Source organism: Amia ocellicauda, chromosome 19, assembly GCF_036373705.1.
Source record: "Amia ocellicauda isolate fAmiCal2 chromosome 19, fAmiCal2.hap1, whole genome shotgun sequence".
Lineage (NCBI taxonomy): Eukaryota > Metazoa > Chordata > Actinopteri > Amiiformes > Amiidae > Amia > Amia ocellicauda.
In genome coordinates, this window is record NC_089868.1 from 26,508,175 (window position 1) to 26,527,192 (window position 19,018).

At 55.2% G+C, this 19,018-nt stretch overlaps 1 protein-coding gene across 2 annotated transcripts; it reads right to left on the reverse strand.

Moving 5' to 3' along the window:
* Positions 1-364: 364 nt before the first annotated feature.
* On the reverse strand, positions 365-18,258 carry rgl1 (ral guanine nucleotide dissociation stimulator-like 1). 2 transcript variants are annotated; one of them, XM_066692126.1, is made up of 19 exons: positions 17,874-18,258; positions 17,320-17,569; positions 8,268-8,378; positions 6,867-7,075; positions 6,599-6,664; positions 6,161-6,348; positions 5,918-6,042; positions 5,555-5,770; positions 5,332-5,435; positions 4,981-5,065; positions 4,645-4,734; positions 4,426-4,512; positions 4,304-4,336; positions 3,906-4,027; positions 3,640-3,729; positions 3,231-3,420; positions 2,841-3,143; positions 2,175-2,289; positions 365-2,066 (listed from the first exon to the last, which is right to left on the reverse strand). In XM_066692126.1, the coding sequence occupies exons 2-19, from the start codon at positions 17,473-17,475 to the stop codon at positions 1,882-1,884; spliced, it is 2,475 nt and encodes an 824-aa protein (XP_066548223.1). In that variant the 5' UTR covers positions 17,476-17,569; positions 17,874-18,258; the 3' UTR covers positions 365-1,881. The 2 variants fall into 2 exon arrangements, with proteins under 2 accessions (XP_066548223.1, XP_066548224.1); XM_066692127.1 differs by lacking the exons at positions 17,320-17,569; positions 17,874-18,258 and adding an exon at positions 11,249-11,543.
* Between the last annotated feature and the right edge of the window lie 760 nt (positions 18,259-19,018).

Sequence of the window (19,018 nt, forward strand, 5' to 3'; positions counted from 1 at the left end):
ACACACAGACAGACACTCACACTCACACACACACACTCTCACACACACTCACACACACACAGACACAGACACCCACACAGACACACACACATACACACACACAGACAGACACTCACACACACACACACACACTCACACACACTCTCTCTCACACACACACACACACACACACACACACACAGACAGACACTCACACACTCTCACACACACACACACACTCACACATACTCTCACACACACACACACAGACATATACACACACACACACACACACAGGAAGGAAAATATGACTTTCTTTTTAATGCAAATTATATATCTTCTACTGTAATTTTAATAACAGGATTCATACAGAGCAAAAGTGATAACATGAGAAAAATATATTTATGTACAAATAGGAGGGTACATGTACTATTGAGTTTACACGCGTCTTTTTTATGAAAAAAATACATTATAATCAGAGCTCTCCACACTGTGTGCCGGGACTGGGGGGGCAGGAGGGACAGACAGAGAGACAGTCAGTCTGGGAGGGGGTGTAGGGCGCTGTCAATATAATTAACAACACGGCTCCAGAGTGCGTCACTGTGGAGGGTCGGGGGCCGCAGCTTCAACAGTCTCCCTGTGCTCAGGACGGACTCCCTGCTCGGTTGTCTCCTCACTGGGCAGCAATTTGAGATGCTGCTCAGAGGGGAAAGGCACTATATACTGTAAACACCAACACCCTTTGTGTGTGCTCTCGCTTTAACACTTGCGAAACGAATGAACGAACAAATAATAAGATCACAACCAGTCTTAGGAAACGTGGTTGCGATTGTAGGTACTTCTGTCATATTAACAACAGTCATTTGTGCAGAATTTCTACACCCCAAACAACACACTCGTCCAGGACTCCGTCACGAGCCCGTCTGTCCCCGTGACACAGAACCAGTGTGCGCAGAACGCCCCCCGGAAGCCCGGCCCTCTCCCTCTCTCTTTCTTTCTTTCCACCCTCCTCCTCCCTCTTGCTGCCTCCTCCTTCCCTTCCTACCTTTCCCTTTACTCCTTCTCTCCCTCCCTCACAACCACTTCTCTCCTTCTCTCGCTTCCCTATTAGTGCCTCCTCCCTTCCCTCCCTCCTTCTCTCGCTCCTCCCTCTCTCCCAGTGTGCAGCAGACTCTTGATTTCTTTTTCAAACCACTATCTTTTCTGGACATAAATCATGTTTTGTTTGTGATGTCGACGGGCAAAGCGAACGAGGACAAACATCTCAGGGGAAGAGGGGTGTCGAGACCCCCAATCCGGACCCAGAACACAAATAAACAAACGCACACACAACATACTGAAGTGCAACCCTACTGGACATCAGCAGGTCTCCGGGGCGGGACATCACATCACACAGCCATTCAGCGTCCTTTCACCCAGGAAGTGCTCACATGTCAACAGGAAATGGGGAGAGTTCATGAACCCGTGACTTCTACCCCCCAGGAGCCAATCAGAACGCACGAGGGTCCGTCACGCGGCCCTCCGGAGTCTGGCAGTCGTCTCTTCTTCTCCTCTTCCTCCTCCTCCTTCTTCTTCATTGAAGTGAAGGAAACAGGAGGTACTGGCAGAGGGGCTGGGGGGGCAGGAGGTGCAAAACATCCCAGCTGGGGGGGTGCTGGCCGAGTGAGGAGCTGGAGGGGGTCTTGTGCTCGGGTTGGAAGTGCTGAGGTAACAAGTGAGGACTCCACTCTCTCTCTCTCTCTCTTCTCATCCTCCTCTCTCGGCACAGGCAGACCTGAGAGAGAGAGGTGAGCTGGGGTGGGTGGGGGGGGTGGTATCCGTCTCCTTCAGTCCTGCCCCCCCCGTTGGTCCTTTACAGTCCACCATCCCTGGCAGTCTTTGAGGACACCCTGCCCCCCCACCTCACAGGATGACTTTGCCGCGGGGACTCGGGCCGCTGTGCCGGGGGCCACGGGGCAGGGTGGAGCTGCATCGGCTGCGCAGCTGGACCGGCCGGCCCGCAGACCCACGCAGACGCAGCACGAAGTCGAAGTTGGCCGAGCTGTTCATGGCGTAGAACACGTTCGCATTGTCCGGGATCACAAGCTCTGAGAGAGAGAGAGAGAGAGGGGGGGGTTATTCTTCACCCCTGGACCTGTCTGTAGATGCTGATGTGAGAGAGACAGACAGACAGACAGACAGACACAGCCCAGTACCTCGGTCCTCTGAGATGACCTGCACCAGCTCGTAGCTGTCCGCCGCTTCCCCGTCCAGGTTGTGTTTGGTCATGGCACGCACGATCACTGCGGGGGTCTTATCCTGACTGGTCAGCTGATGGTGGGGGGGCAGAGAGTGGGGTTAATACTGCACCGCACTAATACACTGACAGCAAACAGGCTGGGGCAACCGACACACTCAGAGACCAAGACCGAACCAGAGAGAGAGAGAGAGAGAGAGAGAAAGAGAGAGAGAGAGCAGCCCAGTCAGTCAGCAGTTCTCTCTCAGGAAGCGGCTCTTGGCTCCAGCAGGAAGTCAGGGAGAGCAGGAAGGAAGTGGAGCTTTAGATCACAGAGATTAGAAGGCAACGCTAACACACTGTACATACACACACAGGCACACACACTACAGCCCTGTAATGACGCACACACACAGACACAGACACACACACATTACAGCCCTGTACTGTACAAACACACACACACACACACACACACACACACACACACACACACACTACAGCCCTGTACTGTACAAACACACACACACAGGCACACACACACACACACTACAGCCCTGTACTGACGCACACACGCACGCACACACACACACTACAGCCCTGTACTGACGCACTCACGCACGCACAGACACACACACACCCTCACCACTATGCTCCGGTACAGGTTGCCGTTGCCCTGCTCCAGGCTGGTCCGCACGATACACGAGTCCTGGCTCTGGATGTTGTAGGCGGGGGGGAGCAGCCCGGGCGAGGTGGGGGTGCCGGGGGTCCCGGGGGTCCCGGGGGGGGGCGGGGACATAGAGCAGCAGCGGCGGTGCCCGCGGGGGGGGGGCATGGGCGGAGGGGAGGGCAGCGAGGTCGAGGGGGGGGGCGGCAGCGGACAGTTGCTGGCCGAGGACGAGGACGTGTCCATGGAGTGCAGAGACGAGCAGGAGGACGACAGGGAGAGCTGGGGGGGCAGAGAGGGTGGGGTTAACACGGACACATAGCGGTCCAGCAGGGCTCCGTCTCTCTGCCTCTCTCTCAGGGTCTGTACCTTCTTGGCATCCATGTCGGGCGTGGCCGTGGGCGTGGGAGTGAGCTTGCCGTCGGCCTCCGAGGGGCCAGAGTCACTGGACGACACGCTGACGGAGTCCATGCTCTCCCCAGAGCTGCCCCCTGGGGGTGAGCGGGGGCTGTCCTTCACTGGTGTGCTGCTGGACACCGCGTCCATGCCCAGGAACAGCCTGAGAGGACAGGGGCATCGGCTCAAACATGACATCACAGCCATGACATCACAACCACAGCAGGAAGAGGACTGCACCATGTGTCTCTCTCTGTCTCTCTCTCTGTCTCTCTGTCTCTTTCTGTGTGTGTCTCTCTCACAGTCTTAGGGTAATAATGTCTGAGTGTGTCAGTCTCTCTCTGCTCCTCAGTGTCCCTCAGTGTGTCCCTGCTGTACTCACAGGCTCAGTCTCTTCACCATGCTCTTGCGGTGTTTGGGGGAGGTGGAGCTGCCGTCCGCCACAGCCTCGATCTCACACGACAGCGTGTGACTGCTCACGCACACGCACACGCACACACACGCACACGGGAGAGAGGGAAAGACATTTGAATAATTTGTAGCTGTTGACAGTTGTGGGCAGAGCATGTGTGTGTGTTAGATTTAGGGGGCAGTGTGTGTGTGTGAGTTGGGTGGGAGGGCAGTGTGTGTGTTGGGTGGGGCACATACCTCTCCTCCTCGCTGTGCTGCGGTTGGTTGCGGAACCAGCGCAGGAAGGCAGGGTCAGAGGTCAAGCAGTAGCTGTTGCAGGCCGACTGGAGCAGTTTGATCTGTGCGATCACCTCAAACTCCTGACAGAGAGAGAGAGAGAGAGAGAGAGAGAGAGAGTTGAGTTGCTGGATGTTATCATCTATGTTGAAATAAGTAAATAAACTGGGAGCCGCTCCTGCTGATATCCGGACTGAATCTGATCTACACTCTACACACTCCACACACTCTGTGCACATCTCCACATATCTCTCTGCTGTGCTTATTGTTGTTGTCTATCTTGCAAGTGCTTCATGGATGATGATAGAGTGCATAAGAACCGGACTGAACCGGGCTGGAATGGGCCAGTGGAGACTCACCCTGCGTCTCTTCTCAAAGTTGATCAGACCTCCCTGCAAGAGAACAGCACCATCAGACACCAGAGTCCACATGAGGGAGACACCAGAGAGAGAGAGAGAGATGCAGACATGCCGAGACTCACCTCCACATAGTCCGGTAGCGCAGTGTCCAGCATGGTGAGGTCAGTCAGGAAGGTGCCCAGGTACGGCACTGTGCCCTGCATGGCACCCTAGGGGGGGAGAACAGAGTCAGACTGGGACAGAGACAGCGACCCCCCCCCCTCCCCTGAACCAACTCACACTGCAGCCCGAACACACACACAGACATATTCAGACACACGCTATCCCTCTCTCTCTCTCACCATGTCCTTCTGCAGCTGCAGTCTCTTGTGGGTGCGTTTCTGGTGCTCCTTCACACAGCTCTCCACACTGGCAAACTTCGAGGTCCCCTCCTGGAGAGGGAGGGAGGGAGAGAGAGAGGGAGGGGTCAGTCCATTATCCTACACACAGACACACACGAATAGATTGTTATTTTATAACTCATTATAACTCATTACTGAACACACTCACTGTGAGCTACACACACACACACACACACACACACGCACGCACGCACGCACGCACACACGCACACACGCACACACAAGAAAAGATGGTGTGAGCGAGAGGGAGGGAGCTGGCGTCACTGTGCGTCTAACCTTCATCAGAAGCTCCCGGCTGGTCAGGTAGTTGTTGTGATCTGAGAAAATATCCGACAGCTCCTCAAACACGGCCATGCTGTCCCTGAGAGAGAGAGAGAGAGAGAGAGAGAGAGGAGAATTTGACTCAGGCTTCAACTTGGGATGGCAACTAAAGACAGACAAACACACAGACAGAAGAAAACAGACACACACTGAGAGACACACACACGCACACAGAGAGAGACAGACACACACAATGAGAGACATATAGACACACAGACAGACACACACAGTCAGACACATACATAGACAGAGACCCACACACACAAACACAGAGACCCCCACATGCGCACGCACACACACACTGACTTGTGGACGCAGGCCCAGGTGCGTTTGAGCCGGTACAGGGGGTTGGACTGCAGTGCGGAGACGATGGCTCGCAGGGAAGAGAAGTTCTTGCGGATCCGGCACTCCTGGGGGGGGGGGACAGGGGTCAGTCACACAAACACACGGCAGCCTGACCGCACAGCCCCCCAGCTCTGACATGCCACCGCAGTGCGAGATACAGCGGCACTCCCCTCGGGTACAGTACCTGTGCGATGTCGATCCAGCGCTCCAGCAGGCGGGCGCGGGCGGACGGGCGCAGCTGCCGGGGCCGCAGCACGGTGCCCACCACGCAGCCCGCCACGGCGTTGAACTGCGCAATGGTGGCGCGGACCGAGGGGGCGCTGTGCTTGTTGTGCTTCTTGTCCCGCTGGGACCAGACGGAGCCCAGGCAGTGGTGCGGGACCACCCTCTTGAACAGCTCCTGAGGGAGAGGGAGAGAGAGAGAGAGAGAGAGGCGTGTGACCAGCTGCTCCAGTTCCCCCCCCCAGCTCTGCAGTACGGCACCCCCACCGCAATATGCCCCCACACTGCCCCGGCCGCCCCGCTCTCCCAGCCCCCTCACACTCACAGCGTCCATGAAGGTCAGCTGCTCGGCCACCAGGTCAGCCTTGAAGGACAGGAAGTCCTCGGAACCCTCGATCTCCACTTCCTCTTCCTCCCCCAGACAGAAGCTGCCATTGCGGTGGAAAGTGCCTGGAACACAAGGACCGAGAAAGCGGGAGAGTGAGACCAGGGACCACCCTCTCTCTCTCTCCCCTCCCTCTCACTCCCCTCCCTCCTCCTCCCTCCCCCTCTCTCTCCTCCTCCTCACCCTCGGCTTCCGTGTCGGCTTGTCTCTGCAGCTGCTCCAGCAGGCTCTGTGCCCGGCGCTCTGTCTCCGACCCCGGCAGCGCCCTCTGCAGGTAGCCGAGCACGCTGCGCAGGCTGGGGTAGTCGGGCGGCTCCTGGAAGTCCTCGGGACACTGGTCCAGCCAGGCGCGCAGGGTGGAGGCCAGGGCGCTGGGGGGAAGACAGACATGACACAGACATGTTATTCTACAGGAGACACGTCTGTCAATACCGGTGAAGTTCCTAAACGTACAGCCACGGCATCACTGAGCCCGTCCGCCAGCCGGAGGAGACAGTCTTGCCTATGAAGCCATTTTTTAACTTGATACATAGGACGAAAAGAGGGAGAGTGAGGGAGAGAGAAACGGGGGAACACAGACACAGGGTGAGACTGACAGGCAGTGAGTCTGGGGGCACTTACTTGCGCACAGCTCCTCTGCTGTCAGTGGGGCTGGGGGGCCCCATGTCCTCCGCCTCGTTGCCAAACCTGAGAGAGAGGGAGGGAGAGAGTTCCTGTAGTCGCTGTGGCTGCAGTTTACATGGTAATGTGTGTGTGTGTGTGTATGTGTGTGTCACAGTGTGGGCGTGACAGTGTGTGGGGGGCAGGGTCTGGGCGTGGTGATGTGGGAGTGACACTGGGGGAGCAGGGTGGGGGGCGTGGTTATGTGGGCGTGGCAGGTCGGGCGTACCTGTTGAGTAGCAGCCGCAGCACGGTGCCGGTGGAGCTGAAGGCCCTGTAGGTGGACAGGAAGATGCTGGCGTAGGTGAGGTCATTGTCCCCCACCGCGGTCAGCAGCGTCTCCACTAGCCGCTCCAGGGTGCCCGCCCGGATACTGCGCACCTTGCACGTCTCCAGCTGGCTGACCGTGTGGCCGGGGGGCAGCCGGTCTCCCTCGGCCTGGGAGGGGGAGAGAGACGGAGAGGTGGAGAGGGTGGTGAGGAAGAGCAGAGGGAAAGGAGAAGGAGAGAGTGTCAGACAGACAGACAGAGACAGACAAGAGACGCAGTCAAGTGTTGCTCTGTAGCCGCTCCGTCTCCCTGCGCTGTGTGTGTCGAGTCGGACAGAGCGGTGGAGAGGGAGGGAGAGGGGGCTGGCGTTTGCGCTAAAACAGGAAACAGAACAATCTGCTTTCAATCACACACTGCCCCCCCACCCCCCTCGCGCTCAGTGCTGGCTGCCGGAGAGAGAGCGAGGAATGGAGTGGGTGGTGGAGAAGTGATGCACTCGGAGTTGTATTCTGGAGTCTTGTTTTCCTTATTTACAGAAAAATAGTTGATTTCTTCACTCAATTAATTCAATTTGTGGGAAACCTGTGTTTTCCAGGGAACATACTGAATACAGACACTTTCCATTTTAACCCTCAAAGTCACAGATTAATTTCTCCGTCTTTATTATCATTCTGTTATTAGTAGACGCGCCGACCGATGGTGACTGAACTAATCTGATAAGAAATTATTAATAATTGTCAGAAAAAAACATTTCACAAAAACATCACAGTTCCTTATTACAGTAAGTGTCGGTCTATAGAAAATATATGTTCAGTTTATATGACAGAGATTAAAAAATATGAAGTGAGTTCTTAGTGATCTTAGTTATCTGATCAGTCATCTCTTGTGCACAAACCCCTGCCCCCCCGTCTTCTCCCACATGGTCTCTCCTAAAACAACAAGACCCCCCCACATCCCGTGAGGTGCAGCTGGCCAGAGGGCTAATCCCCCGGCAGAGGAGGGGTGTGTGCAGACAATAACACAATACCAGCACCCTGCCCAGCCCCCTCCCCTCCCCCAGCTGCTACGCCTCTCGCTCTCTTGGGGCAGAGACGGATACAGAGAGCAACAGAGATGGACAGTGTGTCAGTCAGCGTGTCAATGTCAGTCTCAGCACGTCCATCTCAGTGCGTCAGTCTCAGTGTCCGAGTCAGCATTTCAGTCTCAATGTGTCAGTCAGTGCGTCAATGTCAGTCTCAGTGCGTCAGTCTCAGCACGTCAGTCTCAGTGTCCGAGTCAGGATGTCAGACTGAGTGCATCAGTCTCAGTGTCCAAGTCAGCATGTCAGCGCGTCCGTGTCCGAGTCAGTGCGTAACTCTCACCCCCAGCCATCGCGCTCCCTTATTGGCTGCCTGCTGGATCTGCACCCTCTTGAGTACCACGTTGTAAACAGCTCCTTCTTCCACTTCCTCTCCCCAGTCCTGCACCGAGCTCTGCATGGAGTGGGGGGACAAAACACCATTACACACTGTCGGAAACAATGGGGACAACAATCACGGTTACAGAGCACAGTCACAGAAGGGGGACAGAATACAGTGTTACGCAACAGAAACACACCCGGTCAGCAGCACCAGTCACGCTCACAGGTTAAGTTACAAGAAGGTTAAGGCCTTGATGTACTGGAAACAGAGGGGCCATCAAATGCTGTTACACCACAGGACAGAGTGGGGACGACAAACACCGAAGCGCACTCTTACAGATGCCCTGACAGCTGCTACTCATCAGCACCGTCATACGCAACACCTGTCAACGTCTGACTGACACTCTGTCATCATTATTAATATTGTGATCATTGTTTATCTATTGGCAGACCCAAATGAAGACCAAGCACAGACCCCCAACAACCCCACAACTGGGGACCAACAAACAGCAGCTACCAATCAAGAAGCAGAAACGGATATTAGGGACAGAGAGAGAGAGGGAGGCAGGGAGGAAGGGGAGACGGGGAAGCCTGAGTGAGGCTGTAGGATTGTGTGGACTCCGCCGTTGTGCAATGTTCCCACAGTGTGTGTGTGTATATTAGTGCATGGACGGTGTTGGTCTGTCTGAGCCGTGCGTTGTGGTGAGCCGGTTAGGCAGCCGGAGACAGAGCGAGGTGGGGGGGCGGGTGAGGTAATCAGTGTGTTCTGTGGTTTTGTGGTGGAGTCGTCCCCCCTGCTCCACAACAACCGTGTTGCAATCAGAGAGACCACACAGGCTCTGACAAGAGGAGGCACCGGAGTGCGCACACACACAAATACACAGTCGCTAACTCTCACACACACACACACACACACAGAAACAACACAGTCACTAACACGCGCACACACACAAAGTCACTAACACATACACACATGCATTTACACACACAGCCAGCTCTAAGTGTGTCTTAACATAAGCAGCTGTCTGACACCATCACACACACACATGCGAATGTACACACTTCTACAGGTGACTATCATTGAATCACAAAAGTGTAAGGTTATCAAAGCAGGTACACAATACCAGTCTCTCTCTCTCTCTCTCTCTCTCTCTCTCTCTCTCTCTCACACATACACACACACTGAGTGGTGGGTTTGACAGTAATGGTTATGCCAGATGAATCATCCACTATACTATCACCACTTCAAAGGAACAGCTCTACAACCGCAGCACAACGTTAATCTGTTCCTATTGACTGCGTGTAAACAAATACACTCTAATTAAAAGGTACAATATCTGCTCTGCAAGACGCTATATATGGGTCATTACCCTGTGTGATCAGCACACACTGCCTGTGCGGAGAGACACGCACGCTGGCACGGGTCCAGGGGGTCGGTTCTGGACACAGCGAGGGCCCGTTATCAGTGCCGAGGGTCCAGAGACACAACATACATAAGCACAGAGGAGGATATGGGGGGGTGCTGCGTGTTATCCGTGGCCATGCAGTTTCCGCACAGAGAGCACTGCAGGACACATAGTTGTAGTATTGAGTCATACACTCCCACACTGCACAACAATACCAGGCTGCGCACACAATCTCACACACTCACACACACACATACACAATCTCACACATGCACACACTCACAGACACACAATCTCACACACTCACACACACACACATACACAGACACACAATCCCTCACACACACACACACACACGCACACACTGCCAGCCCAGGTCCAGACCGGAGATGCGCTCATTTTTCTATTGTACTATTCAACTGAATAAAAGTTCTTCAAATCAAATTACATTGAAAAGATAGAAGCCAGGGGGCAACTGAGTTACTGGGGGGTAACGGTGTTTTAGTAATTGCATTAGGGTTTCATCACTGCTGGGGAGGGCTGACTCCTGGAGTTCTTTCCTCGCATGACGAGTAAACTGTAGAGAAAGCGACAGACAGAGAAAAGAGAGGCAGGACAGCGAGAGACACAAACATCGGCCGCATTCTTCCACTGACGCGTTTTAATGAAATCCAGATTTGAGACCCAGCGGGTAGAAAAACACGGCAGCGGCGCCCCCGCCCCGGACTGCCACCAGGGCACAGAGCACCGCACAGCTGGCACCGGATCAACACTGTTCACAATAATAACAATAATATATTCTAGTCCTAGGGACAGTTTCCGAAAATATATAAAATATACAGTAAATATGACGCTAGTCTTATTCTTCACAACACTTCGTTACCGAGTATCAGCATCACTAGCGCACCAGGTCCGGAGAAGCGCGGCAGAGCTGTGCCCAGAAGTCGGCTGTCGTGTTTATTCCCTGAGTGACAGGAGCTCGGGGGCCCTCGGGGGCCACTCTGGCGTCACAAGCGCCTTTGTGACTTCAGAGAGTCAATAACACAGCGGGGCAGACTCATTACCTCATCATCATCACAGGAGCACAAAAACAGCAACCGGGACATTGTGAACTATTTCAATACTGAAAGCCCGGCACAGCGCCGCTTCATTGCTATGCACGGCCATCACACGGGGCTCTGCAGACCACGCTTCTGCGCTCACAACAATGCCCCCCCGTCTGAGCAGAGCCGCAGACACAAGTTTACAGTCGAGCTGTTACTGTTGCGATCAGCACAGGGACAAACACAACTGCCCCCCCCCCAACCCCAGACTGCACACTGGGGTCAGTAATAGTGTATCACCACCACAACAACCCCAGCACCACAACATTTGGGTTTTCCTCCTCTCCTCCTCCCCTATTCTTCTCTCTTCCCTTTATCCGCTGCTTTCCCATGCCAGATGACCCCCCCTCCCCCTTCCCTTCCTCTGTTATCCCATCCTGTCCCACTGAGCCGCGCACACACACACACACACACACACACACACACACAATTACCATCTTAGCTCTCCAGGCGAACCGCATGGCGAGCGCCTCCCGCATGACACGCTCGGCGCATCGGACCCGGGTCCCTGTCTCTCCCCTGCGGCTCCGGCAGAACTCCCGTCCCGAGTCGACTCCGTTTGTAATCCGGTGTGGGAGCAGCGCTGGCTGGACTGCTAGAGCCGCTGAGCCCTCCCTCTCTGTACTGCACACACACCCCGTCACAGATCTCTCCTCCTTCCCCTCTGCCTCGGTCTCTGTCTCTTTTCTGTCTTTGACACTTTTTCTTTCTCTCTGCGCTCCGTTACTCAATGGCCGTGGCTCCGCCTCTCTCTGGTGTGTAATCCCCCTCTCCCTCTCTCTCTCTCTGGGGTTTTTTCGGTGGAAAGTTCTTTCTTTTCAGTTGTGCAGATCTTTATAGCAGCGATTGAGAAACAACGTAACTAGAACAGCACCACTTATCATCACAACAACCAGAACAGCACTTTACAACAACGACACCGAACAGACGCGAACATATACAGGACGCGTCGTGTGTGTGTGTGTGTGTGTGTTATTGTGTGCTGGTTAGTGTGTGATGGGTTGTGTGCACTGGTTTCTGCGAGTGTGTGTGTTGGTTTGCGTGTGTCTCTGTGTGTTTTAGTGTGTGCTGGTTTGTGTAAGTTTGTGTCTCAGTGTATGCTGGTTTGTGTGTGTATCTGTATGTGTGTTAGTGTGTGCTGGGGTGTGTGAGTGTGAATGACAACGTGTCCAACAATGGGACAAAAGGTGTGAGGGTGTGTGTGGAGGGGGGGCGGTCCGCTGTGATAATCCTGCCACCTGTGGGGGGGTCTGCTCTGCGCTGCGGTAGTTGCACTCACAACCCTCTGCACTGACCCCCCCCCCCACAACCACACAACCACACGACCGCAGGACCAGTAAGCACTACCAATCGAGGCCAGTCAGGGACTCTGCTGACTGTGTGTAACACGCAACTCGCGCTAGTCCTGCTCCCACGTTCACACTCTGCAATTAGCCTCAGAGTGAGGATGTCCAATCAATCAGTCAATTAAATAATCAATCGCTATATTCAGCTGGACGCTTGTTCATCTGCTGCCCTCAGCCCTGTGCCGCCTGAGAAGGCCCCTGCAGAGGGGCAGGCAGTGAGACAGACAGGCAGGCGGAGGGGCAGAGGGGCAGACAGTGAGGCGGGCGGAGGGGCAGAGGGGCAGGCAGGCAGAACTGTCCAGAGCTGCACGTACACAGTCCCTGTGTGTGACGGGGGACCACTGGCACAGGGACACAGATGTGAGCGCAGACGTCACTGTCCCGACGCCACACTGCCACCTAGCTCAGCGCTGAGCTCACAGCTGGCACCACAGAGGCCAGGGTCAAGGGGTCAGGGGTCACGGGAGGGAACGGTGGGGGGGGCTCTGGCACAGCTGGGAGGCTCGGGCATGGGGAGGTGGGGGGGGACTGGCAGTCTCGCCACATCTGGAGCTCCTCCGGGTTCCCAGGCCCGCCCTGACGGCCCTGTGCCTGTCCACAGAGGTGCGCAGGCCTGGGAAGCCTCTGCGGGGGCTGGGAGAGGTCACGACCCCCGGCCCAGCTCCGCCTCCCGCCCCCCCACCGCCCTGCACTCCCACAGCTCTCCTGGGACAGCTGCTGTCAGAGAGAGAGAGGGGGAGAGAGAGGGAGGGAGAGAAGGGAGGCTGGCCTGTTATTGAATGGACACATATTCCAGGAAAGGTTCCACATCTCTCCAGTCCTCTTTCCTCACTCTCTCTCTCTCTCCTCCCTCTCTGTCCTGTAAACCTGAGGATTTGTGAAACAGCGTGAACATTTCGACACTCTGGGCTGAGAGTCTTCATGCGAATGAATCAGTCAGCGGTGCTGCCGCTCCTCGCAGCGCAGACCCGTGCGTTCCTGTTCGTCTGACGCTGTACTGAGGATTCCACAACACAAGCCCATCGCTGCTCTGATTGGTCGCTTGTCTTCATATATCAATTTGGTTTACCTATTTTGTTTGGATATACTATTTTGTTACATTTTTAAAGAGAGACTGCCAGAGGGACACAGCTGCTTCATATAGTCCTGTGTGTGTCAACAGACGTGCGGTGCGAGCGTGTGTGCCAGTGTCCGTGTGTCGGAGCGTTCTCCTGTGCGTGTGCACATATGAATGTTTCAATCTGCAGTGTGCAATGTGTCCACCAGAGGCAGGGCTGTTGATCAACAGTTGTACAGCAGAGTACACACTCACACCATCTCTAACACATGAGTAGACACACAAATACAACCACACACACAAATACACACTGGGGCTTAAACTACACTGTGTGAGTAAGACGGTGTACTCACTTGTGTGTGTGTGTGAGTGAGTGTGTGTAAGTGTGTGCGTGTGTGTGTGCGTGAGTGAGTGTGTGCGTGTGTGTGTGCGTGAGTGAGTGTGTGCGTGTGTGTGTGCGTGAGTGTGTCTGTGTGTTTGTCTTTGTATGAGTGTGCGTCTCAGAAACACAGGGTATCCATCTGTCAACAGCCCTGAACACAAAACATCCTACTTCCTGTTCCGACAACAGAGGCAAAGGATTCCGCTGGACGCCCCCCCGCCCCCGTCCCACTCCAGAATTCCAGAATGCAGCTCCGCCCCCGGGGGCTCGTGGGAATGTCATCCAGAATTCCACTGCTCCGACACAACACCCCCCCACCCCCCCATCCCGACATTCCTGCCATTCCTGCACAAGCGTCCCGACACGACTGCTCAACCCAGCGGCACAACGCAGCACAGCATTCCCGACCGGGACGCACACTCCCGAGGGCCGCAGACACCCGTCCTCTCTCTCCCTCTCTCCTCCTTCGCACCCCTTCTCCTCTCTCCCATCCCCCTCTCCCCTCTCCTGCCCCCAAATCCCTCTCTCCACACCCCCCCCAGCTTAAGAGCAGATGCGTGACCGGGATCAGAGCGGAGTTGTGCCGTGGATTTGTCTTCTCACATGAGCCGCCGGGTAACAACAGCTAGCGGCTGCACAGGGAGCGGGGGGGGAGGGAGAGAGAGCAGAGGAGAGAGGAGAGAGGGAGCAAGAGGAGGAGTGAGAGGGGAGAGGAGAGAGAGAGGAAGGGAGAGGAGGAGTGAGAAGGGAGAGGAGAGGAGATTTGGAGTGAGAGAAGAGAGGAGGAGTGAGAAGGGAGAGGAGAGGAGAGTTGGAGTGAGAGAAGAGAGAGGGAGCGAGAGGAGGAGAGAGAGGAAGGGAGAGGAGAGGACAGGAGGAGTGAGAGGGAGTGAGAGGAGAGGAGAGTGGGACCGAGAGGAGGAGTGCAGTGCATTGCGTTGTGGTTAATCATTGCCCATCCTCACTGGGCGACAATGATTCGAAGCTACAAAGGGTCGAAGGTCCTGCCGGAGGATGGCACCCCAAACCCCCCACAGCCGTGACTGAGCGCAGAGCGGCGGACTCTGGCCCCTGGCTGGGGCCCCGTGTCAGCAGGGAGGGGCCAGCTGCCCTGGCTGTGGATTCTGTTCACGGCTGTTATTGCTCCTCTGTGTCGGCGCTGTGGCCTCACTGGTGTCGATGCTGGTAAAGCTGGTTTTGAATTGGAGACAGACCCTGCAGCACGGGGGGGTGTCACAGGAGGGGCCCGCAGACTCTGGGGCTCGGGGGGGGGGTGACACTGTGTGGAGTCGGCCCCTGTAATCCCAGAGTGACTGCTGATAGGGACAACACTGTCACATGCATTCACATACCAGTACACATACACCGCTGCCTAGTACACTATAAGACACAGAACTGACACTCTGACACCCTGCAGTCCAGTAACTCTGACACCCTGACACCCTGCAGTCCAGTAACACTGACACCCTGACACCCTGCAGTCCAGTAACACTGACACCCTGCAGTCCAGTAACACTGACACCCTGACACCCTGCAGTCCAGTAACACTGACACCCTGACACCCTGCAGTCCAGTAACACTGACACCCTGACACCCTGCAGTCCAGTAACACTGACACTCTGACACCCTGCAGTCCAGTAACTCTGACACTCTGACACCCTGCAGTCCAGTAACACTGACACCCTGACACCCTGCAGTCCAGTAACACTGACACTCTGACACCCTGCAGTCCAGTAACTCTGACACTCTGACACCCTGCAGTCCAGTAACACTGACACCCTGACACCCTGCAGTCCAGTAACACTGACACCCTGCAGTCCAGTAACACTGACACTCTGACACCCTGCAGTCCAGTAACACTGACACTCTGACACCCTGCAGTCCAGTAACACTGACACTCTGACACCCTGCAGTCCAGTAACTCTGACACTCTGACACCCTGCAGTCCAGTAACACTGACACCCTGACACCCTGCAGTCCAGTAACACTGACACCCTGCAGTCCAGTAACACTGACACCCTGACACCCTGCAGTCCAGTAACACTGACACTCTGACACCCTGCAGTCCAGTAACACTGACACCCTGACACCCTGCAGTCCAGTAACACTGACACCCTGCTGTCCAGTAACACTGACACCCTGACACCTTGCAGTCCAGTAACACTGACACCCTGACACCCTGCAGTCCAGTAACACTGACACCCTGACACCCTGCAGTCCAGTAACACTGACACCCTGCTGTCCAGTAACACTGACACCCTGACACCTTGCAGTCCAGTAACACTGACACCCTGACACCCTGCAGTCCAGTAACACTGACACCCTGACACCCTGACCCCAGCACTCACACAATCAGCAGGACTCTGGTAAGACTCCCCCCCTATATTTTGCAAGAAATCAAATCTTAAAACTAAGCAGAATATTCCTCAAGTAAGCAGAGTTGGGACTGTGTGTGAGTGTGAGTGCGTGTGTTTCTCTGTGTGAGTATGAGAGTGTGTGTTTTTGCATGTTTGTGTGAGTGTGTATTAGTGTGCCTTTGTGCATTTCTCTGTGAGAGTGTGTTGCTCTGAATGTGTGTATGTGTTTGTGCATGAATGAGGGTGTGAGAGGTTCACTGTCTGTGAGTGTTTTCTTGTCTGTGTGTATCAGTGAGAGTGTCTTTCTGTGTGTGTGTGTGTGCGTCTCTGAGTGTGTGAGTGTGTGTGTATCTGCGTGTATGAGTGAGTCTGTGAGTGTGTGTGTATCTGTGTGTGTGATTGTGTGTGCGCGTCTCTGAGTGTGTGTGTATCTGCGTGTGTGAGTGTGTGAGTGTGTGTGTATCTGCGTGTGTGAGTGTGTGAGTGTGTGTGTATCTGCGTGTGTGAGTGTGTGAGTGTGTGTGTATCTGCGTGTGTGAGTGTGTGTGTATCTGCGTGTGTGAGTGTGTGTGTTGTGTGTGTAACTGTGCTGGGTAACTGTCGGGCACAGAGTCTCGTGACGCCGGACGGGAACCCCGGCCAGGATTGCTGACGGCCACAACACACAGCGCTCTCACTTCCTGCACAGCCCCCCCACATTCCCGGCACACAGTATCCTGAGTCAGCCCCCCCAACTCCTGAAACTTGCCGCGCACAGATTTAACCCTTTCCACCCCGCTCTCCTCCTCTCACTCCCTCGCTCTCCTCCCTCTCCACCATCGCTGTCAGCAGTCAGGGTGAGGACAGTCTCTTAGTGAAGGGACTGTACTGTGCCGTGTTGTGTGGTGCGCTGCGGTCCCTTGTTCTGCTCTGTGCTCTGCGTTGTGCTCTGTGTTTTTGTGTGCTATACTGTGCTTTGCTCTGTGCAGTATTGTGCTATGTGTTGTGTTGTGTTGTAGTTTTGTGCTCTGTGTTGTGCTGTGATTTGCACTGCCTTGTGCCACCCACAACACACACACACACAGTCCAACACCTCCAGACCAATCAGCCCATGAACCAATATAACCAATCAACTGGCCATCATTCAATGTACCAGTGCCCAGCCAGAGCAGGGGGCGCCGACGGGCCTCCATCCATCAATAAATCGATCAATGAGCTGCAGCGATCGAGTCGCCCCCCTGTGCGGCACAACTGCCACCTGAACTACAAAAAGTGAAAGAGTGACAGAAAAGTCCAAAAAGGAGAAAAGCCAACTGAAGGATGGAGAGAGAGAGAGAGAGAGAGAGAGAGAGAGAGAGAGCGCGGCGGGGCGCGGTTCACTGACCCAGTGCCGGGGGACGCTGTCCGGGGATCGGGGCTGGTACCTCTGCAGCAACACGCCGCCGCTGCCCCCGCCCAGCAACTCCAGGCCCAGGCCGGGGGAGTGGGGGGCGCTGGGGGGCCAGGGCAGCAGGGAGGCCAGGGGGTAGTGCGAGATCATGGCGGCGGGGGGTCCGGGGGCACGGCTCTGTCACTGTCAGTCCGCTGCTCTGTGCCTCTGTGCCGCCGGCCGGGGCATTTCCACACGGGGCAGGCTGGGGGGGTACAGGGACAGGGACAGGTTGACCTCTCTCTCTCTCTCTCTCTCCGTTTCTGTGTGTGTTTGTGTGTGTGTGATGTGGCCTGTGTCCGGTCCACTCTCAAATTCAAATTCAAATAGCTTTATTGGCGGTCTGGGGTGCCCTTCCGCTGGTCTGTTACTGGTTCAGGACACCACAGTTCCCAGTGTGTGTGTGTGTGTGTGTGTGTGTGACCCAGTGTCAGGGCGCTGTGAAGGTTCTCTGTCTCCCTTCCTCGCCCCCCGCTCCCCCACTCTCGGCCGGTCGGAAACAAACTAACCCTCGCACTGCCCGACCCCTCAGTGCCTGCGGTCCCTCTGTCCAGCCGCTGTGTCCGGGTCCCCCACTGTTCCCAGTGTTTTCCCTGCGTCTGTGATCCCAGTGCTCAGTCCGTGGCGTCTCCGTTTCCTCTCCCTGTGCGCTGCTTACAGTCCAGGAGGGCCCAACCGTGTGCCGGTCCCCCCGGGCTGTGCTCCCAGTCTGTGTCCCAGTATTCCCAGTGCTGCGTGCAATGTGTCCTCGTGTCCCTGTCTGTCCTGTGCAGTGTCTCTCCCAGTCTCTGTCTGGTCTGTGTACTGGTCCCAGTGCCTCAGTGTTCTCCCCACAGTCTGTCCCCGAGCTCAGCTCTGTGCTCTCCGGAGGACTGCCTTGCAATGCCTTGCTCTCTCTCTTCCTCCCTTCCTCCCTCCCTCCCTCCCTCCCTCAGTGGGTGTGTTGGTGTTGGAGTTCACCCTGCTGTGCTCTCCGCCAGAATCAGCACTATTGTCTCTCCCTCCCTCCCTCTCTCTCTCTCTGCCTGGAGTCCTCAGCAGAACCATTCTGTTATCCTGTCTGCAGTAGGAACGCTGAGAGAGAGAGAGAGAGAGAGATTCAGTGTCAAAGGGCAGGGCAGTGGTGAGGGGGGGGCAGTTGTTAGTATTTTAGGAGGGGGGCAATGAAGGGAGAGATTGATGTGTTAATGGTGCCTTGTTTGCGTAACTGAATTGAATGATGTTTTATTGTATAACTGTTATGGATGGATTGATTTAAATCCTTATGACTTATTTGTCGATTTATTGGTTTGTTTTTTATTACTATTATCTGTGTTGCCTACTATCTGTGTCGTATACAGAGTGGAGAGACAGAGAGAGAGAGAGAGTCAGAGGTGCAGCTCATTTAAACTGAACTGCACAGACACAGAGAGAGAGAGAATTAAGGACGAGAGGTTTACCCACAAAGCCCTGCTAAGTGCTGTGATCCGTCCTGCTGCTGGGTGGGAAGAGCAGCCTGCTCTCCAATTAGGCTTATTCTCTTAATTAACGTCCTGCACTGACGAGGAATTCTGAGCTGCTGCCAGTGCAGGCCCCGGTCGTGTGCCACTGGGTTAGGAAGACACTTCCACACTTCCACAGCTGGACCTCAATTCCCAACTGGAGGGCATCTATT